At 35.4% G+C, this 23,713-nt stretch overlaps 1 protein-coding gene across 1 annotated transcript; it reads right to left on the minus strand.

Annotated features, from left to right (window-relative positions):
• Positions 1–14,298: 14,298 nt before the first annotated feature.
• On the minus strand, positions 14,299–22,945 carry LOC143543136 (upstream activation factor subunit UAF30-like). The gene is made up of 6 exons (XM_077035530.1): positions 22,689–22,945; positions 22,292–22,406; positions 20,680–20,854; positions 20,530–20,583; positions 15,658–15,848; positions 14,299–14,517 (listed from the first exon to the last, which is right to left on the minus strand). Exons 1-6 carry the CDS (start codon positions 22,943–22,945, stop codon positions 14,392–14,394), a joined length of 918 nt encoding a protein of 305 aa, XP_076891645.1. The 3' UTR covers positions 14,299–14,391.
• Positions 22,946–23,713: the final 768 nt, after the last annotated feature.

A 23,713-nucleotide genomic window follows, 5' to 3' on the forward strand; every position in this document is an offset into this window, starting at 1 on the left:
TAGCAAATCTGATCTGACTTGTAAATAACGCATCATTGTCAGACTTAGATAGGTTGACTAGCCACATCGGATCAATAACACGTATTGTCTTCGTGTTAGAACCGTACCATAAACAATCACCGCTTCACCTGTAATATTTTCGTAGTACCAATAATTGAACGAGGTGAAAAGACTCTGAGGAAATATCTTCATGGGAACCCTCTTCATAGTCTTCGGCAGTTTGACTTGTAAAATTAACTTCCTCCAGCCAGTGCGAGTATCAATCTCATCAATGTACTTATGAGTTGGCACCTGAGGCTTGAAGAACTTGAAACCAAACCGGGTTTCATGTAATAACTGCTTATAGAACCAACTAGCCCATTTATCGTCCCCACGATTCACAAACGGTCGATTGGCTAGGGTTCTCACATCCCATCTGGGCATAGATAAGATATCGTGTGGGCGTTTGAAATAAAAAATACAATGCTCCCCTTCACGATATATACCTTAAGCTCAAAATCATACTGCCATGCTACCATGTCACCTCTCACATCTTTAGCTAGCTTGTACTTCTTCATTTGGTATGCCGATGCTCGATCCCTTGCTAATTTGACTTCCTCTTGTTCATGATAACGAAAGGTCTCGATCATCTTGTTCATCTTCTTTACGTTATGCTCGAACATACCATCCAAAGCACGTTTGCGCTTTTTCTCTGTTCTCGATACGTGACTGGTCTTTGCAGCTTTATTCCACTTCTCTTTTTCTTCTTGTAACCGACGTTCTGCTGCATCAAAGTGCCCAGTAGTGAAAAACAGAATACCCGAGTCATTTTTTTTATCTATGTAAAACTCCGGATATTCTTCAGCAGTAACAACTTCCACTTCCACTTCTTCAAAATCTGGTACATTCCCGTGAGGAATACCTGTATCAGTATTATCTTCCATCTCCACATCCACGTTCTTACCCAATTCCTCAATCTCATCATCATTTAGATCCAGAAGCAAGGCAATTTGTTCTTTCGTTAAAGAATAATCAACAAATTCTCCTTCTTCGATCTCATCAGCATTCACCATACTATATACAATCCCATCCATTCCTACAAACAGAAGCATGTTAGCCGGAATAACATCTATTGGCTTGGCTCTCGTTTAATCTTTATATGGAACAATCTGTAGATTACTATCTTCAGACCCACCAACAACACTCGGTTGCTGATCTACCCCACCCCTGCACCATCCTGAGCATCTTCATTATTCTTCAACTTCTTTAATTCATCTTCTTTGCATGTCAGTTGAAGAATAATCTCATCCTGCTTATCTAATCTCTCCCCCTGAGCAGTAATCAGGGCTCGAAGTTCCTTATTATCAAAGCCGGAGGTTGCTCGTGATACGTGACAGTTTGAGTTCATTGTTTTAAAGTATGATTGTGATCTGATTTGGAATGATCTCGTGTATGAATCATGAAATTGAAGATATAATCGTATTCTTGATCAAAATCCGAGTATTCGGGATGATTCTGGATGTTAATTATGAAGTTTGGATGAATCTGCCATGAAAGGAGCTTAAAGATTTGAGTTTTTCGGTGAGAAACCCGTTTTTCCGATGAAGATAATGGAATTTTCCGGCAACCAACTTCCCATTCGTTAATTTAAAAGTCATTCGTTACGGAAGTTTAACGAATGAGTTATTCGTTACAGTGTTTAACGAATGTAAAGCTCATAACGAATGAAACCTCTTTTGTGTACTGTTCATACGAATGAGGGTGATTAACGTATGGAAGACATTCGTTAAGGGTTTAACGAATGTGAGCTTAACGTATGCGGCTATTTGTTAATGGGTTAACGAATGAGAACCATTCGTTCAAGGGTAACGAATGTGGACGGATGTTTAACATATGTGACACTGTTCTAGCGAAAGAGGAGATAACGAATGAGGATTGTAAAAAAAAAAGTATTTTCGGAAAATTTTCTTAAACAAAATTTTTCGGGGATATTCCGAATATGCTGGATACTCTTCTCGCAAAATTTGGTGATATATTTTCCGGCCGACTTTTCACGCATATCGAGGGGCCGAGGGGGAGTAACCGATTAAGTTAACGAGAATTTTCTTGAAGATTTTCGACGAATTGTTCAAGACCTTGCCTAATTTGTCAAGAAAAGGGGGAGATAAAAACTTTCAAAGAGCTTATTCGATCGTTATCTTCCTACCTTCGCAAGGATTTCTTGAAAAATTACTGCAATTCGGATGGTAATATGTGATTGCAAAGCTATGTTTGACCGAGTTCAAGATTGTGTTTGTTCTTTGATTGGTGATTGATTTGTTCAAGATTGAAACCTGACTATGTCGGATACGAGTGTCTGTCCGTTTACTTCTTTCTGAGGGACTTTGATCCTGACTATGTTGGCTACGAGTATTCGGCGGATTGCTTCTGTTGAAGGGGACAATTCTTGAATGGGTTGATCATGTTGAAGAATATACGTGTCTTGTCATCAGATTGATGAATTTGATCGTTCAGGATTGATTAACAAAGGTTAGAACTCTAAATCATATGCCCAAAGCATTGGCTAAGCGTCCTAACGAATGGGATGTCGAGGGGCTTCAAAGTGTTATATTTTGGGATAGACGTTATCGAGAGAGTGAAGACCGTTGTGAAAGATGTGGAATGATCGGTTTGTTCATGAAGATGTGTGACGAGGTTAAACGTAAAGATATTTTTACTTTACCAGTGCGACAGATAGCTGATGACTTGTTGCTAATTGATTCGTATGATCAAACCATATCATATGCCAGTTGGATGATCGGAATGATCACCTGGACATGCTTATTTGAGAGGGAGATCTGATACGAGTGGCTACAAGTTGTTGGTTTGCTTACAAAGAGTTATATTTTGTTTGTTTTCAAAGTATCATCAGTCAAGGGGGAGGTTGGCTGTACGGCTGATGATATGCAGTTAAAGTATTCATGGTTAAAGTATTGAACTTTAACGTACTCCTCGTTAACGTATTCGACTTTAACGTATACGTCGTTAACGTATTCTATGCTAATGTATTCGTCGCTAAAGTTTTCAACGCTAAAGTATTAATGACTAAAGTATTGGAGGATAAAGTATTGGATGCTAAAGTATTGGAAAGCATTCGACAGCTACGGACAAGGGGGAGTCTGTAAGTGCACGGATTTGGTGTCCGCAGCTGTTTGAATAGGATAAGGGTTGTTTAGTCTTGATATTAATGTATAAAGGCACATTCGCTAAGGATGTTTAGCGAATGGGCCTCATTCGTTAAAGACTAGACATATTCGTTAATGTAAGAGCTCATTCATTACTACTGTGTAATGAATGGAGGCTCATTCGTTAAAGTAATGCCCATTCGCTAAGGATGTTTAGCCAATGGGAGGTCATTCGCTATGGGAAGCGTCATTCGTTAGTGATGTTAACGAATGAGGAGGACTGCCTATAAATAGGCTTTCCATAGTGTATGTGCATAGGGATCTGTGCCATATTTATGTTTCTGTACCGTTACCATGGCGGATTCTCTCTAGATCCTTAATGTATTCATCCTCCATGTAACGTATTGATCATCAATAAAATATTCGTTTAACGTATCAACACGAATCACGTATCGATTGCGACTAGATCTTGCCTATAATTCTTGGATGTAATGATAGAAGTAATTTTGAAGTGAAATAAGGGAATAAAACCTTGAAATCTTGCTGATTGTTGCTTGGTTATGAGCGTAGGATTAAATTATGTTCAAATCATGTTTATCATTTTTGAAACTGGGATTTAAGTTAAAATGATGTTTGAATGTAATTGGGGCGGGGGTTTCAACTTTATGCTTAGAATAACTAATATAATGTTGTTATGAGGAATTATGAACCAAATTGTATTGTTAATTGTTGGTGTGATGATTCATTAATTGTTGGTGTGGTGCCTTGAATCATAAATGTGTTAATCCCCAATTGAATTGTGGTTTTAATGAAGTTTATTTGAGTGTAAATTAAACTCTGGATATTGATGTCACTAGAAAGGGAGTAAAACTGAGTTTTGAATCGAACTTGAAAAGAAAAACAAAGCTGATGCGCAACTAATCTCGTTACTGGTGTGTCTTTAAAATTTTGTATAAAATCGCAGAAAACTATAATAAGTGCGTAGCTTATATTGTTAAAAATCCCTTTCAGTTTACTACATTTCATTTTCAGATATGAAAAGCTGATTTGGATTTTAAGTGGGGTAAAATGGCAGATTTCTTTAGCTGTACAGATATTTCAGCAAAGCTGATGGCTAAAAATTACACTACTGACCTGTTTTTCTGGAATTTATATAAAATCAAACCTATCTCGGATAAATGTGTATTATATATGGTTAGAAAGCTTTCTGAGTGTACTATGTTTTACCTTTGATCATGTTGAAGTAATTCAGGTCGTAAGGGTGTCAAAATCCAATGGGAACAGGTGCTGCACAGAACGTTCAACACTAAAATTAGGACTTTATATAAGATTATATTATGCCATGCTATATATATTTTTTTATAAAGAAACTTGAAATGAGTAAATGAACTATAAGTGAAGAATACTAATGGTTGGGTGATTTGAATATCCGTCTTGTGTGCTCCAGTATTGAAAGTTGACATGTTATCAAGCTGGGTGCTTCAAAGCTTGGATGTAAGCGGGTCAAGTGGATGATCATGTTATAAAGCTCCTACGGGCTTAGGTGAGTGACTAACAATGATTGTTGATATTAGTAGGTTATGTTTAGAATTATACTATGTGATTTATCATTGTTGCTTATTACATTCCGAGTTGCTATGTTAAGTAGCGTGAGTGTTTGTATGGATAACATGTTACATAAAATAGAGTTATCATGACTAATGTGACCATTTATAAGAGTTTGGAATCGTACGGTGAAAGACTTTGACACGCAAAGTCGTTTCGTGATTGTCTTTTATCCACTTTTGGAGTTATGATTCGGGACTGCATTGTGGTGCTGAGTGCAAATATATACACACACACATATTCCGTTAATTAATCATACAATTAAATATAATTATGAGTCCTCACTTAGATATGACTAATCTTTCGTGGTGATAAATGATAATGTGTAGGTAATTTATGAAAGTATTCGAGTCATGCGGACAAACGAGGCGACTATAGGTAAATTTTATATATGCGAGTGCCGAGATGATCAAGTCTTTTAAGATTGGGCGTTACACAAGTATGAAGAATCGTTTGGGTTGGAAGAATGAAGACTCCGGTTTAGTGATTATATATTATGTTCATTTTTAAACCTTTATATTTGTGTTACTCTGAATTTTTGTATCTTTGAAACTTTTATATACATTGTTTTCATTTATACGTATACACTAGTGTATATATTGGGTTTCAATGAAAAAAAGAAAAAGTATTCTGGTAGTTCATTCTACATAAAAAAAATATTGAGGGGTAAAATAGTCATTCTGTACAGTTATTCAGAGGTTCAACCAAACAACAGTTACTAGTTCAGCACTTATTGACTCAGACTCTCTTAATCATTCAGACCTCTTAGTGGTTCAGCACTTAATGATTCAGCATTTGCCAAACAGCCCCTGAGTTGGCTCAAGATTCACAGTAGTCATCTCCACAACTAGATGACAAAATCGATTTATCATCTCTTCCACTATCTCATTTTTCAGCAAAGTAAAATTTCGAAACTGAAATTTCACTAGTCTTTTTACTTTCAACTGTATTTCCCAAGCTTCTAGTCTTCAAAGTTGCAAAGAAGATGCACAAGTCTTAATAGTGCTATACTGGTGAAAAATTTGCTCGGGCAATGCCATCGTGAGAGTAGAGTAGGCTTTGGTCTCACTCTCAAAATCTTTAATCTCTTGAGCTTCATAATGCTTTTGATCCTTTGGAGTCCAACCAAGTGTATCACTACCTACAAGTGGTGCCTTGTAGACTTCATCCAGAAAACGAACAGCGCTTGGATGTACAGAACCCAAATGTGCACGAAACCTTGGTTCCCACCGAGCAAACTCAAAAAGCTTCAGGAGTTTTGGAAACTTGTTATGAGTACCAATTTCGTTGTCCAATGAGAGCATATGTTGCATTAATGCATTATGGGATGCTAATGCATAATACGTGGCATTTTGAGAAGCCATGAGTTAACAAGTTTGAAAAGTCAAAGGACCCAACTTTTCAAAGATTAAAGTTTAAGGTTACTGTTCAAACGAATGCAAGCAACACAAATGATTGATCTAATGAATGGGAAATTTGACGAATTAGATACTGTTCAAACGAATGAGAAAACACTTAACGAATGGGTATGATCTGACCAAGGAGTAACAAATAGCGAATGGTAAGGGTAACGAATGGGTATGATCTGACCAAGGAGTAACAAATAGCGAATGGTAAGGGTAACGAATGTGAAATGAATGGCGAATGGATGGTTAACGAATGTGACTTAAGCGAATGTGAGGTTGAAGATAAGGTTTAACGAATGATCAGTTGGAATGTTTAACGAATCAGTCTTCAACCGATTAACGAATCAGACTTCATATCTTCAAACATTCATATCTTAGTCTATACTAGTCCGAAATAATAAAATCTTTATCAAAAGACTCGTAATCCAAATCCGATCCTTACTATGCTAGTCCGTAATCACAAACACTATAATCCAGACCTCAATTATCCAAACAACCACCAGCCATGAACATCCGTTTCAAAACCTCAATTAACTATCAATTCAATCAACTTACTAACTAATTCACCTCAATCCGAACTCAAACATCCATAAACACTTTCAATTACCATAAATCCTCATCTAATTCCACTTAGAACAATCCAATTACAGTTAACCAGCAACCTATGTTTAATCAGAACTTAATCAAGCACAATTCATATCAATTCATACTGAGATTTACTCGATACTTGATGAATTAATACAATTAGACAATGAATTCACACGAAGATCAGATCAGTTGGCTCTTATACCACTTGAGAGAGCTTGATACAGATCTAGATCTTGGATGACATCGTGTTCTTAGTTGATTGTGTATACGATAGGTCGATTACACTTAAGTGTGTGTACTGTGTGTGTTGAGAGGATATTTTGGCAGAGTAACAACACTAGAGGAATAATAAGAACTGTTACATTAAACATAATCTTACAGGGTATATATAGGGAGATGACCACATTTGTTAAGATATCCATAACGAATGTGTCATTCGTTACATGAACCTAACGAATGAAAAAACTCATTCGTTAATATATTAAACTATAGCGAATGCCCTCATTCGTTAATCTAGGTTGACGAATGTGGCTCACATACTTTAACGAATGTAGCTGATTCGTTACAGAGTAACGAATCGCTTTACAATAAAGCGAATGGGCATATTTACATTAATAGCCCTTACATTATAATAATCAACTAATAAAGACCGAGACGTCCAAAATGTGTATCAACAGTATGTATGTATGTAAGTATGTATGAATGAAAGATGAGCAGGTTAAGTATGTGAATGAAATTTATGTTGCCTGATTAACTAGAACTCATTTAGCGTAGCTGACTTTTAGTATGAACGCACACAAATAGGTTGAGGCAGCTAGCTTGAGGGAGACGCAAGGCATGGACCAAAGAGGCTGGTACCTGTGAAGAGAATGTTATGATGTTTATTTTATGACATTATGTTATGAAAATTAGAATGTTTAATACAAGGATTAATGTTTTGTAATATATTGGTTGAAATTTTATTATTCCACGAAAAATTTTAATTCACTCTGATGTTTAGAACTGTGTTTATAAGTAAATTTAACGTCAAAGTAGGACACCTGAGCTCGGGGCCTCACATTATTCCTATCACCGGATCCCACATGCAAATGATAACCGGCCGCTTAAAAATTGAGGAACCATGCATAGATTTCTAGTTCAAATTCTAATCACATTAATTTTACCACATAGCAGGTAAAATCGAAAAAATCACGGTTTCCATTTTTTTTTTTTTTTTTTGTTTTCTCTCCTAAAAAAATGGAAAAGAAATATAAAACTTAGATTAAAATCGAAAGTGGGTTCAAATACGAGAAAAGGTAAAGATTTATCAGTATATGTACATTGGAATCATGTTAGTGCTTGTTATGGGGCGGGCACCAAAGTGGATGGTATACGTGATGTGGTCCGGCCACACACACCGCGTCGGGGTGTCAAGGCCCGGGCATTTTCGAGTGTTAGTTAAGATGGTAACAGGGCTTTAACAAGGAAATTGTGATGCCCAAATGCTTTAACAAGGAAATTGTGGGGCTTTATTGTTAGTTAAACCACAACGCACTGCTAATTGGGTGTTTTAGTTAAAGCCTCACCGCCTACATAACAGTGACGTGACACGTTAACTAACAAGTTCAATATCATCCACAACAAGTAGCCTAAGAAGATATGAACGCACACTTGACACCACATTGCAAATAACCAATTTACGGACCGCAAACCTATTTATTTTAATCGTTCAAATATATTAAGGTCACCACAGTGCAAATATTTAAGGATGTGACACCACTTTGCGAAACACATTCGAGTCATCCTAACTTGAGATATAGAGAGATTCTATCATAGATATAGCTATACAATATTGCATATCAACCTATTTTTCCAAAGAATATCGAATGTGGTGGTTTACCAGTTTCGTGGTTGCCTTCCAACGTGTTAAGCGGAAATACAAACCAAGAAAAGATGTGCAATTCATACCAAAACCGCAAAGGTAATACCTAATCACTCGTTTACGGGCTGTTTAGGTTAAGGTTGTGATGTGCATATTCTTAGGTCATGAAATTTTTTAGGGCCCATATCATTGAGTCCCTGTTCAAATTTGGTAATTTTTCGACCATCCGAGAATATTTGGCGAATATATTACCGAATTGGGCCGTTTATTTGGCAAAAATAGTTAAAATGCTTGAAAAATTATGAAATTTTGTGGGGAACTCATATTTGGTATATTTTGATCACATATGAAAATTGGGAGCATTTGGAGAAGCCTAAATAGGTTTTGTTCATTTGCGTTTATTTGAATTTTCATTGTCGTTTTTGGCTCGGAAATGCTATTTGGCAAGATTGTTACGGTTTGGAATTTTTCCAGGTTGTTTTGGGACAGATTATGATCACTCAAAAATTTTGGTGGAATTTTTGAAGATCGTTTGGAATAAACGGACGATTTTCGGGCTAAATATAGCTGATAAAATGAATTTTTATAAATTAATATATCAGTAAATAATTCTAGAAATATTTTTACAAAAATATACATATTTTATTTGATAAGTGGCTAAATTTTCATAATTTAATGATTAACGGTTAATTAATTATGCTAATTTGAAGATTAAACAAACTCAATTCTGATAAAAACCAGCAAGTTCGTGATTAACAAATCTGCAGGAATATCAGAACACCAAGTGTAACATTCGTTACTTTTCAAACCCGAAAATCTGACCCTTTTTGAATTTTTGGATTTTTGTTTTCAAGTGTGTGTGTGTGTGTATGTATATATATATGTTAATAAATTCCCAAGATTTCGTTTGACGCCTGTCAATGATTTCGACTCGGTTTCTCGTTCAATGTATTATTATTATTATTATTATTATTATTATTATTATTTTCATTGTTTATATTCCCGATGTTTATTGTTCAATGTGCGTCCGAATTATATTTCATTGATTCGTTACAAAATCTCAAGCTTTATCGTTAATCAACTTTCGGGTTAAATGAGTACTTACCCAAAAGCCATAATATCCAAGTAATTAAACTTTCTTTTAATTATTAACGCATTTCAAAATTCAAGGTTCATATTGTAAATACGCTTTAATTTATGTTCTAACTCTAGTTAAACTATCTTGAAACTAGAAGGGCGTAATGTGTAAATATATTTAAATTTAATATATTATAATAAAACCCTCAAGAACCCAGCCCCCGCCCTCGCTTCCCCCGTTTTCCCGGCCGTAAGGGCTGCCGGCGACGGCTCCGGCCAACGTTTTTTGCCGTAATCTTCGCGTTTGACCGTATAATCAATATAACGACCTTAGACTATGGTATTAAACGTTAATCAATCTTCTAATTATATTATAACGTCCTAATCACGGAGCTAATCCCGTTAACCCCGCCAGAATTTATGGAAATTTCATTAACAATGATTTAAGTTAATACTTCAATTAACCCTATATAAAGGCCGAAAATGTTAATCTAAACTCGCTCACAAATCCAATTCGTACTAATATACTCTCTATAATCTTCTATTGGTTCATTTAATCCGTTTTCCGGCCACCCGTCGTTCATCGTCAAATCAAGGCCTTTACAGGTATATTATATATGTTTTTTAATTGTTTCCTTCTGTTTAGTAAAACCCATTAACATAACTTAATCAAACATAAAACCAGTTTTCATAATTTCAAAGCTAGGGTTTCAAAATGAAGAAGATGACAAACATGAATGATTATTTAAATAGATTTTGTTTCTGTTTTAAAGCTAGAAGGCTTCTTGGTCCAGTGGTTAGTGTTCTTGTTTGTGTCCGGATGGACCCGGGTTCGAACCCGGGTCATAGCACTTTGACATTATAACTTGTTTAAGCACTATTCTTTTTATATCAAACCAAATTAAATTTATTAAAAATTATATAAATTAAATATAAAAATATATTTCACCATTTTACACTTAGAAACCAAATTTTCATTTTCGTAAATCCTAATTAAAAATCATTTATTAATATTAAATGTTAACTTTAAGTCGTAGAAATCTTCTCGTTAAAACATTAATTATAAATTCAATTTGTAAACTTTAGTTCAAGTTTTTCGAACGTGTAAACCTCATTTCTTTACCATTGAAAATAATTATATCATAACATTAACCAAGTGTTCGTTAGGACATAAACATTAATAAAATAATTAAGAAAAACTATAAAATCATGTCGTTGAAATCCGTGCTTCGTAAGTAATTAAATTATCGTATTAATAATATTTAAATATTATAGTTTGTTAACTTTAATATTAGTTTCGTTAGCTTAAACTTTAAATCGGTAATATAAATTCGTTAAACTTTAACTCACTAAACTTTATTTCGTTAGATAACTTTATTCGATTTCGTTAGCCACTATAATTCATTAACATAATTATTTTCAAGATATGAACCGTAAATACCATAACTTCCATATTAGCATTAGTTATAATATTTAATTCCATTAAGAGTTTAAATATAATATTATAATATAAGGAGCCATAAATTACTAATAAAAGTTATAATAAAATTATGCATGTTTCCAACAAATAATTAACTCTTATTATCTCGTTAGCTAGTCTTGATTTTCGTATTCATTTTATTTATAGTTCGAGATGTTCAGTTGCTTCGAGTTCGTTATTGTGCTTTCGGTTTATATTACAAGTTTGTCTTCGATTTCAAGGTGAGTTTTTCACCACCCATTTTTAATGTTTTAATGTTTTGGGGTAGCATATGTATCCTTATAAAAGTTCAAGTATTGTTTCTTCTATTACAAAACTACAATTCGTATATGGACTTGTGTGCTACTTGTATTACTTGCACGAATATTACTTGCACGATTGGGAAGCCTCATTAAGTATGATCATACGCCCCCCTTTGCACTCCAGTCCATTTGCATCGAGTGGAAAAGGGACTCATTATCCAAGTACGTTGGTTGTTACCAATTGGAAAGGACCTTACTTGCGTGATTACCCAAGTACGTTGGTTGTTACCAACTGGAAAGGGCTTACTTGCTCGTTTATCACATGTCTATGAATTGTATGGTTTTTATGGTACGTATTTAAACTGTGGAAACTCACCAGCTATATTTATAGCTGGCCTTTATTTTATACATATGTTACAGGTGTAGAGACACAAGGATGAAAGTTAGAAGACAAATAGCATGCCTATAGGATACTCAAAGAAAAAACTTATCATTTGTTTATTTATTTGTTACAACTTGTATTATTTGATAAACTTATGTTACATGAAGATTTAAATGAAATAATGTTATTATGGTCACCTAATAGTGTCACGTGTGTTTGAGCAATCTGTATGTCACACTCAGGCGTTTCCGCTTTAGCCGGGGTGTTACATAAAAAGTGATCAAAAATCATATTTTTGGATTAATTAAGTAAAAACGAACCTTTTTATGAGAAACATGGACAATCTGGATAGATTGTGCGCGTTTCTCCTCAAATCAAACTGAATAAACAAAAACGGGCCCCGTAGCGAATCCGGAGCCCCAATGTGTGATCTTTCTTTATAACTTAATCATTTTATTGACCAACACATTTACCCAAGCTTACTTCCCCATAACTGTTTTCTGAACGCATAAACGAACAACTTGGCCCAGCTGGGAAAACGGGAAAACTGAGCCAAGTTCGGTTTTAAGTATTAGACATTAAACAACATTACAACCTAAGCCTATTGACACTTTCTGGGCGTTCTAGTTATACCCAGATTAGACATATAGCCCAGTTTATTATTGAGATTATAATAATATTAAAATATTAATATTATTATAATATTGATTATAGGAACTAGTGATAGCGAATCGAACAAACTGCGAGCTGACACAGTGCTGATTATCTACTAAACAGTGAGTTTCATGACCCCACTTTAAACTGTTTTACGAACTTTTGGGGTGAAAAGCATGTTGATGCATATCTATATATACTCTGAATTGTTTGATGATGGGAATTATCTAAATGCTAACACACGAAAGTCCCCACGAATATAGTGATTAACTTCGAGCCGGTGGCTTGTGAATAGTACTATTGGTTTGACAAACTCAAACGGAATCAGCCTGGTTGCCGTGTCACATAGCGCCGTTTGCACATGACCATACTTATATAAATAGGCTATGTAGTGTTAGACATAGCTACCGGGGCATGTTGTGGGCGGAAGGGAGCCACAGTGGTTTATTGGACGTGGGAAATGGATGCACGCAGCACAGACAGTCAAGGCTTCACTATAGCTTAGCATAATTACATCATAAACATACAAACAAACGTACTTGTGAACGTACATACATACATACTTGCGTATTTACAATCTGTGATTGTCGTACGCGCAACTGATTTCTTGAAACCCATGAAACTCACCAACTATTTGTAGTTGACCCGTTTTAACATGTTTTTCAGGTACTGGATTGGATTAGAAAGTTAATGTGCTACGTGTTTGACTTGCGATCAATGCTGGGTGAATTGATGCAAGTGTGCTAGTAAGAAATAAAGCCGCTTAACGGACTGGATTTAGTTTGTATCACCTAGTTGTAACAAAGTTAGATTGATGTAAAATATTGTAAATTAGTTTGTATTGTTCTTTATAAACAATGTAGTTGATACCAGAGGTGTCTGTTACACTTCCGTTTTATGCTTCCGCAAATCGCTCAACGGGGTGTGACACAAGCTAAAAAGAGAAAGGATTGTAATGTGTCAAAATGGGTTGACATTTCTTGAGGGTTTTTTTTTTCCTTTTTTTTATGGAACGAGAAAAACGGAGGAAACTTTATAGTTTTTTTACCTTTTTAGGTTTTGATTTATATTTCGAGTTATGATTTTTTAATTATTTCTTTTGAATATTTTAGTGAGAGGTTTCTGAAATCTCAATTAATTTTAACCCATTTCAAAAACCCTTGATTAAAAAATTAAAAAATCATAACTCGAAATATAAATCAAAAATAAAATTGTGAAAAAAAAACTAAAAAGTTTCCTCTGTTTTTCTCCTTGCATAAAAAAAATTAAAAAATGTCAATCCTTTTTGATCCATTTCAATTATTTTCTTTTTTATCTTGACCCATTCTGACCCATTATTTACATTTTATTATAACTAATTCAACATATGAGTCACTTTTGCCACCCTACACAAAATCATTGCTTTAAATTTAGTTCCAAAAAATGAAGGGTGTGCCGATACGCGAGGTACCGCTCAATGTATTATCAAAAAACTTTATTTACAATCACAAGTTGTCCATTTCACTTGTTTTACACACCAATTTTCATTTTTTTTGTCAAGATTTACACATCGCAATTTACACCTTACAAATACAAACAACTAACTTTAAAAAACGGATCGGTTAAAACAATTACAAGGTATTTTGGACAAGGTTACAATCACAAGAACAACAAACACAATTCAGCTGTGCATTACCATCACAAATACTTTTCAACTTCTTACACCAGAAAATCACAAAATAAACCTATACATAACAAAACAAACGAGCCGAGCAATAGAAGATCACAAGTGGAAATCATATTAATTAAACCGCAAGGCACATTTGGTTTTCAAAATAGCCACCTTCTGTTTTCTACATGTTCATTGTAACAGCTAACAGATACAGCATAATACATGTCACTAGGGTTATAACAGAGGCAGTCACAGTTAGAGATGATAAATAGTTAAAGCAAAACTTCATGCTCTTAGCTTCTTCACCTTTCAGCCTTTATGAAATGAGTTGATAAAAGTTTTGAAACAGTAAATCCATTGAACGTGTCCACATCAAAGAGTTCTTTTAGCTTCTCATCACATAATATTCTTCTTTTGTCAGAGGGATCCTTCAATATTATGAACAAGATAACATTGTCTGATTGACCAACAATATAAAAATTGATAATTTCATATATCCCTCTAAATGAGTGATATAATATCATATTTACAGAAAAAATTTCATAGTATCAATGCTAAATTACAATTTTCGTCCTTTATGTAGAGAGGGTAGACAGAGAGTAGAGAGGGAGAGAACAATACCTTTGATATTATTTTACTTTTTTTTTTTTTTAAATAAGGGTAAAATGGTCAATGTTTTAACCCAGTTAGTGACATGCATGATGATATTCATACTTATAAATTTCATAATATCAAGAGAAAAATACAGTTTTGTCCTTCATGTAGAGAGAGAGAACAATAAAATATTTGCAAACTGTCCTTTATGTATACCCAAATTACGAAACGTGCCACTTAAGCTTGAAAATTACACCTGTTGCACATTACTTCCTTTAAGGGGTAAGAGCAAAATGGTCATTTTTCATAAAACTAACCTCAAAAAGTAAAATTATGTTAGTGGAAATAGCATAAAGCGTGATAACTTTTCAAAACAAATGAAACTCAGTGTAACTTCCATCTAAAAGGCATGTTTCATAACTTGGGTAATACATAAAGGACAAATTTTATTTTACTATATAATATTTGAAATTTACAAAAAATCGTTTTCTATCTTCTTAAATAAGGGTAAACTGGCCATTTTAAAAAACATTAACAATGAAAAGTTAACCCGGTTTGTAGAAAGGAAGAAAAGTATAACAACATGTCAACATATGAACTTCAAAGACATTTTTTGTACTTATTAATGTTAAAGGACACGAGCCACGACTACAAAGAACCCTATACATAAAGGATGAAAACTGTAATTTGCCCTAATATCAAATATACCCATCTTCGAATTTACTAGTTTACTACATTGATGTGCTTCCCTCAAAACTTGTATTAGGATATCATAGTTTAGTATAGTCTATGAGTGTAAAGAAAAAGATAAGGGCATAATGACCATTTTACAAATCGTATTAAGAAATGCGTGTATTAAGAAATGCGTGTATGTGAAATATGAAGCACTTTGAATGGCATATTTGATATTAATTTTTTTGTTGGGTAAAGATAATTATTTTACACATACCAATTAAAAGTTAAGACATACAAACCTGAAGGTTATTTTGTTTAATGTAGTCCCAAATTCTCTTCACGACATCTGAACGCGCCAATGCGTTTTCACCGGTTCCAAGAAATTTCACTAAAGCTTCTGAAAGCAGAATCGGAGCCATAAGACCAGAACCACTACCACCCCCGCCACCTCCCTTCTGCCGCTTCTCCTTTCTTTTTGGCTCACCTGAATCTAAAAAGGCAAGCAAAACTTTTATTTGGAAAAAGATAAAAACTTGTATGCACTTTTATATGTTTTTCATTCAAGCACTTGAATAGGACGATCAAATCACATACTTCTACACTGATAATAATATTAAGTACATCCATAATGGTTGAGATGATAACATTCTTTCCATCAAATTGTTATTTCCCTCCTCTGTCACAAATTAACCGTTTATTTTAGTTATAATGTAGCAACTAGATGAAAAATTATAAAATGAATACCAAAGTATAATAAGCAGGAGAGGGTTCTAGGCAAAAGTGCAAAACACAGTTCTTTTCGAAAACACGCAGAACAAAGTGAATTAGGCTTGTAAACAAACTGAACGTTCAGTGAACCGTTTGGCGGGATGTTCGTTTTTCATATATGAACGGACATGAAACATAGTTTTCTTCATTTGGTTAAAGCAAAAAATATGAACAGGGTATCGTTCGTTCTTTTATGTTTAGTTTTGTTTGTTCATCTTTGTTTAGGCTCATTCATTTATGTTCTTTTATACAGTCATTTAAATAATTAGGTAGATTACAGTTTAGTTTAATGAATAAAATCATCACCTCTTACAATTTAGGCTAGTTTTATCAAATTTTTAGGGAAGAGCAGATTATTAGGTGGGATTTGTTAGACTTGCATCTCTCCAAGGACATGATCAGTGACAGGAACTCGTTGAGACGTATTGGGAAGGGGGGGGGGGGGGGGGGGGTTGGAAATTATTTAGTTTTTCACATATTGTGTATGCCTTCATGTTTTTTGCCCTTTCGCTACTCCGCTACTATCAGATTTTTATGTATTGTTTGTGTTGCGTGTTAGGTGCATGTTTTTTTGGTGCTGCTTGCATGTGTTTTTATTTACCTCATCTTTGTTCTTCGTGCCCTTGAAGTTGCTGGTCTCGCTAGGCGCAGCCTCTCTATCCCATAGGATAGGGGTAAGGTTGTTAGGAACAAAGCGGCGCGCGGAAGCGAAACAACACACACATGCACAACGATAAACACGCATAAACGAAAATATAAACGACACAAGAATTTAACGTGGTTCGGTCCCCGCGAGGGGACCTACGTCCACGGGCTGCAACTAGGTTTTCTTATTAGCTCATAACAAAGATTACAATTACATGATGGGATATATATAATAAACAATATTAGGGTTAAACATAATTAGGAACCAAAACTGGGCCTCCTAATAAAACCGGCCGAAAGGCCTTCATAACCCAACAATCTCCCACTTGAAGGCCTTGCGATAAATTCCAGCCTGCCATCCAAGTAAATATAACAATCTCATTCATCCAGTAACTCTAGTAATCTTCAGTAATAGAAATCTACCAAGCCTCCAGTTCCAAGAACTAGCTAAAACTTCAACAAAAGAAGTTCTCCAAGCCTCCAGTTCTCTAGGAAAAAACTAAGATTTCTACCAATCCATACCCTGGTTGCATCCGCCCTTCTCATCAGTTACCTAAAAGGCCTATTGAAGCTCCCGAGAACTCCAATCCGGTCATCCCAGACCCAGCCATGACAAAACTCGCCAATGACTCATCCTCAATCTTAACCGACCCTCACTTACTCACACAACCGGCTTCAAAGACTTCCAGAGGATAAACACTCTCCAAATCAGCAGACTATACCAGGAGAGATTTTCACATTCGGATTCCTGGTCCTCCGAACCCAACGTCCCTTTGGAAACAAACCTAGAACACACCTGCGTGCTCCCACTGTTACCAAAACCCCGAACATGTTCAGACCTCTGAATACACTCAAGCTGACATCCTCGTGGCTCTAGGCTTCATGTCTGCAAACTGAAACCCCTTAGCTCTACCCGATTCAGCGAGCCAAGACCTTATAACTCGGAAGTTGGTTCACTTCTTCCGACGATACAAAAAAAACTCGTATCTTCCAAAAGTCTTTAATTAAAAGATTCAACAATGCTTCATTGAAGTGAGTAACAAATAAAGCATACCATAATCTTGAACCCAAGAATCGTCACCGCCTTCACTGAGTCCCAATGCATCAACCCCAGATACATTCTCAAAAGCAGAATTCCAAACCTTTCGACATCGACTCTTAAAATGTCTCACCTTTACGCAACCTACCAAGTCGACTATGCCCAGCTCCCACTGTCTCTGTTATCCCAACCCATGCCACACCAACACTCCATGAGATGAACCCCACTCGTACTATCCCGGCAAATAACTTTACCCAACACGAGATCCTGAACCTCTCAAATGGTGTACCACTGATCACCACCAAACAAGATATAACTTTACAATTCCAAACGAACAAGAAGTAATAATCACAGTTTCGAACCAGCTAACAGGCAAACAGCTATAACAACAGTAGAACTTTCATGAAATCAAGCGGTACCAAGGGTTCTATGACCATACACACGATCAGTTAACTCAAACCCTAACCGAAAGATCATCCAAACGAGCAATAGTTTACATGACTTGCCACTAACCTCATTTTTTTTTCATTTATGCCGTCACCAGCACACCCGCTGGTTCCATTTTCTCCAAGTTTATCCATCACCAGTACTATATCCAAGTTCACATGACAAACCAATCAACCAAAATCCATAACTGTCAACATTCCAATCATAACCATCTCGTCTTCAGTTATAGCAATAACAAACGAGAACAAATCGGAAACAGTGAACAGACACAGCAAGGGCACGGGCCTAAACTTGACGATTGTTCAACAGATGACTGCCAAATAAACCGATTTGCTCTTGCAATAACCGATAAATCAACTAACTGTAAATAAACTATATAAAGTTACCTCAGACTAATCTCTTGCAAACAAATCTGAACCCGAACCCAAACGATCTTCACAAAACCCAATTAAAATAACTATGGTTGATGATAACGCCAAAACCTAAACTTGAAAAAAAAACCTTAACTCCTTGGTAAAATAACATGTCTTGGTCAAATAACCAAAAATAATGAAAATAGTAATAAACTATTTCCCTTTTATTTATTTTTTTATTTTTATTTTTATTATTATTATTATTATTTTTTTTTTTTTGGTGTGTGTGTACAGTGTACGTACCATCACCCCCAAAAGTTCTTGGGTGAACCACACACATCCCAAGAGAACAAAACATCACAAACCAAAAGGAGTACGTGACCTCAAATCAAGTCGTCATCCTCATCTTCCATGGCGATTAACCAGACTACGACTCCGGCCACAGATTCCGGCGACTCAAGACCCAGCCAAACTGATCCAAAACCCTGCCCTCGCAACACAAACAGTTAACCACCTGTCTTGTTTTACGACGACATCCAAGGAACCTTGGTTACTCAAACCAGTATCTCGGTTTTCCGGCGACATACTCAGTCGGCAATCCTAGCCGACAATAGGCAACTCCCTTAAAACCTTTTGACCTTCTATCGAACCAATAAAAAAACTGACGACCTTCAGGAGTTATTCAGGGCGACGGACCCACCCAACCCTAATCACCAAAAAACAGATTCGAACCAAAACCTTTTGCGAAATCGTTACCAGTGCAACGAACCGTGTGTCCAACAAGCCAAAGCTCTGATGCCACTTGTTAGGAACAAAGCGGCGCGCGGAAGCGAAACAACACACACATGCACAACGATAAACACGCATAAACGAAAATATAAACAACACAAGAATTTAACGTGGTTCGGTCCCCGCGAGGGGACCTACGTCCACGGGCTGCAACTAGGTTTTCTTATTAGCTCATAACAAAGATTACAATTACATGATGGGATATATATAATAAACAATATTAGGGTTAAACATAATTAGGAACCAAAACTGGGCCTCCTAATAAAACCGGCCCAAAGGCCTTCATAACCCAACAAAGGTTTGTTTCTATTTAAGCCCTCCCTAGACCCTACTCTATGAGTGGGATTAAACTAGGTATGATTGATTGCTTACTAAAGTTTTAGGCCTTAAATACAGATGTTCATCTTTACTTTTAATTGGTGTTTGGTCGGTTATGTTTGTTCATCTATGTTCATTTACGTTTGTTCGTTTACACGTTTATACTATTAACAAAAGAGCATAAACAAACACGAGCATGCTCATTTTCTTTTAAGAAACGAGCACAAATAAGAAAACCTTGTTCGTTTAATTGTTCATGTTTAATCATTTGTTCAATTGAAGTTAAACAAACAAGCCCAGACATATCCCATTCGTGTTTGTTTGGTTTCGTTTACACGTTTATACTATTAGCAAACGAGCGTAAACAAGCGCGAACATGCTCATTTTCTTTAAGAAACAAACACAAATAAGTAAACCCTGTTCATTTAATTGTTCATGTTCAATTGAAGTTAAACAAACAAGCCCGGACATATCCCGTTCGTGTTTGTTTGGTTTTTTATGTATGCAAACATTATATGTATACTTATATTTAAGAAGCACAAAATATAAAACAAACAAAAAAATGAACCGTCATTCAAAAAGTTAAGCTATTGAAGTTTGTTCATTTTGTTTTTTGTTCTCGTATTTAAGAAGCACAAAATTTAATAAATATGAACCATGATTAAAAAGTTAAAACAATTTAAGTTTGTTGTTTTGTTTTTTTGTTCTGGAAAAATTTAGTTTTTTGTAATGTAATTGTTAAATTTCCTTTTGTTTTATTTTGCTTCCAATAAAAAATAATAATTTTAACAATGCATGCCAATACAACACACCTTCTTCTCTCTCCTTCTTTAGCTTTTCTGCATTTGGTTCTGCACTTACTGGAGCTGCAATCATGAATAAAAAAAATTAATGGGATGCTGCATATTTTTAGGGAAAAAAAAGAATATGAATACATGATGAGAGAACTAAAAATGTATTACCGCCATCCGAATTTAACGGCCATATATGCTTTGAAAGAGCCTTGTTCATTTGGAACATGTCTATAGTATCCACACCAAAAAGTTCCTGTAACGGTCCATCACAACGTATGTTCCTTCTATTGGCGGGATCTTGCAAATCGTGTTCTCGAATGTAACTCCAAAGTTGTTTAACAACCTATAATAAACATGCTTTCAAAATGTATCTATAGTACATAACAAAGAGTAACCTTTTTGTCACATGGCCTTTTTCTCCTACCTCTCTCTCCCATCAGTTATACATAGTTCTTTAATTCTTTTTATAATTTTTTTCTACCGCCTCTCTCCTTATTAAATAATAATGATTTCTCTAATATTATTATAAAAGGTTTTTATAAAAAAAAAATAAGTTTGTTCATAAAACTTTTTATTAACTGAAATTTTCTTTCATTATTTACCCCGTAATACGAACTATATCATTTTTATAACAAGCATTTACTGATTTATGAATTATGTTGTTTTTATTATACAACCCGTGTAATAAATGGGTCTATAACCTAGTATAATATATATCCAGAAAAAAAAAATCTCACACGTATAATCACAAAACTTAAAACAAAAGAACATAGAGACTCGGTTTTATGAAGCCTGAAGGCACTCCAAGGCGTTTTGGTCCCAAAATCCAGTGTGCAAGGCTAGCAGTGTAAACGAGCGCCAAACCCTCGAATCGAACCTACAAGCTTGTTTAATAAACGAGCCCGAGCCTGATGCTTACTATCGAGCTCGAGCTAGTTCATGAAACTAAACAAGTCTATTATTTATATAGTTTTTATTTAAGATGTTGAGTGTATTATGTATATTTATATATAAAATTATGATAAAAATAACTAAATAATATATACAATGTTATATATAAAAATATAATCAAAATATATATTTAAAAAATAAATATAAGTAGATAGATATGTTAACTAATAAATAACAAACGAGCCAGCCACACACTTTAATAACTGCTCATGAGCCAACCCGTTCGTGTGCTACTTGATAAAGCTTGAATCAAGCAAAAATTAAGCTTTTTTAATATAAACGAGCCCCAACGGGAGGTTCGCTAACTGAGATCAAGCTATTTCGTGGATCTAAACAAGTCTATTATATATATAGTTTTAGTTAAGATATTGAATATATAATTATATCATAACAATTACTATGTATAAAATTCTAACAAAAAAGTAACAAAGTAATATATATTACGTTACATATAAAAATTATAATTAAAATATATTTAAAAATAATTAACTAATAAATAACAAACAAGCCAACCTCACGCTTTGAAACTGCTCACGAGCCGAGCTTGAGTTATAAAGTTAGAGCTCAAACTCTCACGAGGTTAACGGGCCGAGCTAGAGCCTGGTCGAGCTCAGGCTCTACTTGGCTCGTTTACACCCTATGCGAGGTGTTGCTTTATGTACAACCAGAAGCGGTATCTCTCTCATCTCTTTTACAATTCATAATTTCATTGCCCCATTGGATGTCTTTACCTATAAGCCTCCAACACACCCTAACTTGGACCAAATTTGACCCGGTAGGCGCGCTTATTAAAACCAACATAAGAAATGTTGCAGAGTGCTTTAAGTACCTCTGTTATAGCTAATTCAGATACCCCTGTGAATTTCTGAAGTTGAGGAGAAAGACTACATAACTTTGTAAAGCCACCTCCTTTTTTCTGCACCTCTTTGTTCTCTTTCTTTGACCTAAACATGCATAACTTCATATCATTTTGGGCAAAAATAATCCAACAACTCTAGAAAAAAATTCCATTTCACGATTTACAACCTAACCCTAATTAACGGCCTGTATATACTAACAAAAGCCAAAATTCACTAAACAAAGAACACATGAATTACAAGGTACCAAAAGAAAAAAGTAGTAATTGAAGTGCAATGTATGTACTTCTAATTATAGCAAATCGATCAATCAATAGCTTATTCAAACGTAATAATAATAATGTCCAAATTAAAGAGTTAACATCAAACCCTGGTTTTTTGCTACCGCCGCTTTTGCCATTGCCGGCTTGTTGTTGTTCCACGTCAACCTCATCTTCATCTTCTTCGTTATTGTTTTGTTCGAGATACAGGTCGATTTGTTGGCGAATAAAGGCCTTTTTGTCGGATAAATCGACTCCGAAATCGTGCTCTAGCTGCCGGCGAATGCTGGCGGTTGTGGTGGTGGTGAAATCGGAGGTGCTGAGGAACTGCCGGAGCCGCTCCATGATCTCGGAGTCCGAAACCATTGGGAAAGAATAAGCAAGTGGTTCTGGTACTTTCAAGTTAATATTAACTTCTCTCACACTTTTATCTGATTTAGGTATTTTGGGCGGATTTTTTAGCGACACCAATTTTGTCTTATTATGTATTTTTATTTTTTTTTATGTTTTTTATTTTGTTATTATTGTTAATGTTATTTATCATTATTATCATTATATATTAATTATTTATTTAATATTTAATATTATTTCGGTGAAAACAATTAACACATATATATACCAAAAATCATTGTTATATTGATAAACTGTACAGATAAAAGAAAATATGACAACTAGAACATAAAAATAACATAAAAATCTACGGCAGGAAGTCGTCCATGCCCAAGCCGTCGGCGTGGCCCGCGAACGCCGCGCCAACGTCGGCGTCGTCATCTCCCCTGCGCCTAGGCCCCAAACCGTCTGCGGCATCCACGTCGTCGCCCCGTCCGCGTCTCACGCCAAACATGCTCACCTCGTGGTCAAAACTGGGGGGTGGTGGCGGTGGCACGCTGTACTGCTGTCCGGACAGCTCCGCTACCCGACTGCTAACAAGCCAGTCGATCTGGCGTGACATCTGTCTCATCCGCCAGTGCACGACATCTGCCTCATCTCCAACTCAATGGCCTCCAACCTAGTGTCGGTGGCAGACGCATCGCGCGATATGTGCGTGTAACGTGCTGCGTTGGCCCCTAACAACAAAACAACAGAAATACGTTTAATACGAAGACAAATTAAAAGAAACGATAAAACGATAAT

This window comes from Bidens hawaiensis, unplaced genomic scaffold, assembly GCF_021521415.1.
Source record: "Bidens hawaiensis isolate Kalapana, Puna unplaced genomic scaffold, B.hawaiensis_p1.1 tig00000864_1, whole genome shotgun sequence".
Lineage (NCBI taxonomy): Eukaryota > Viridiplantae > Streptophyta > Magnoliopsida > Asterales > Asteraceae > Bidens > Bidens hawaiensis.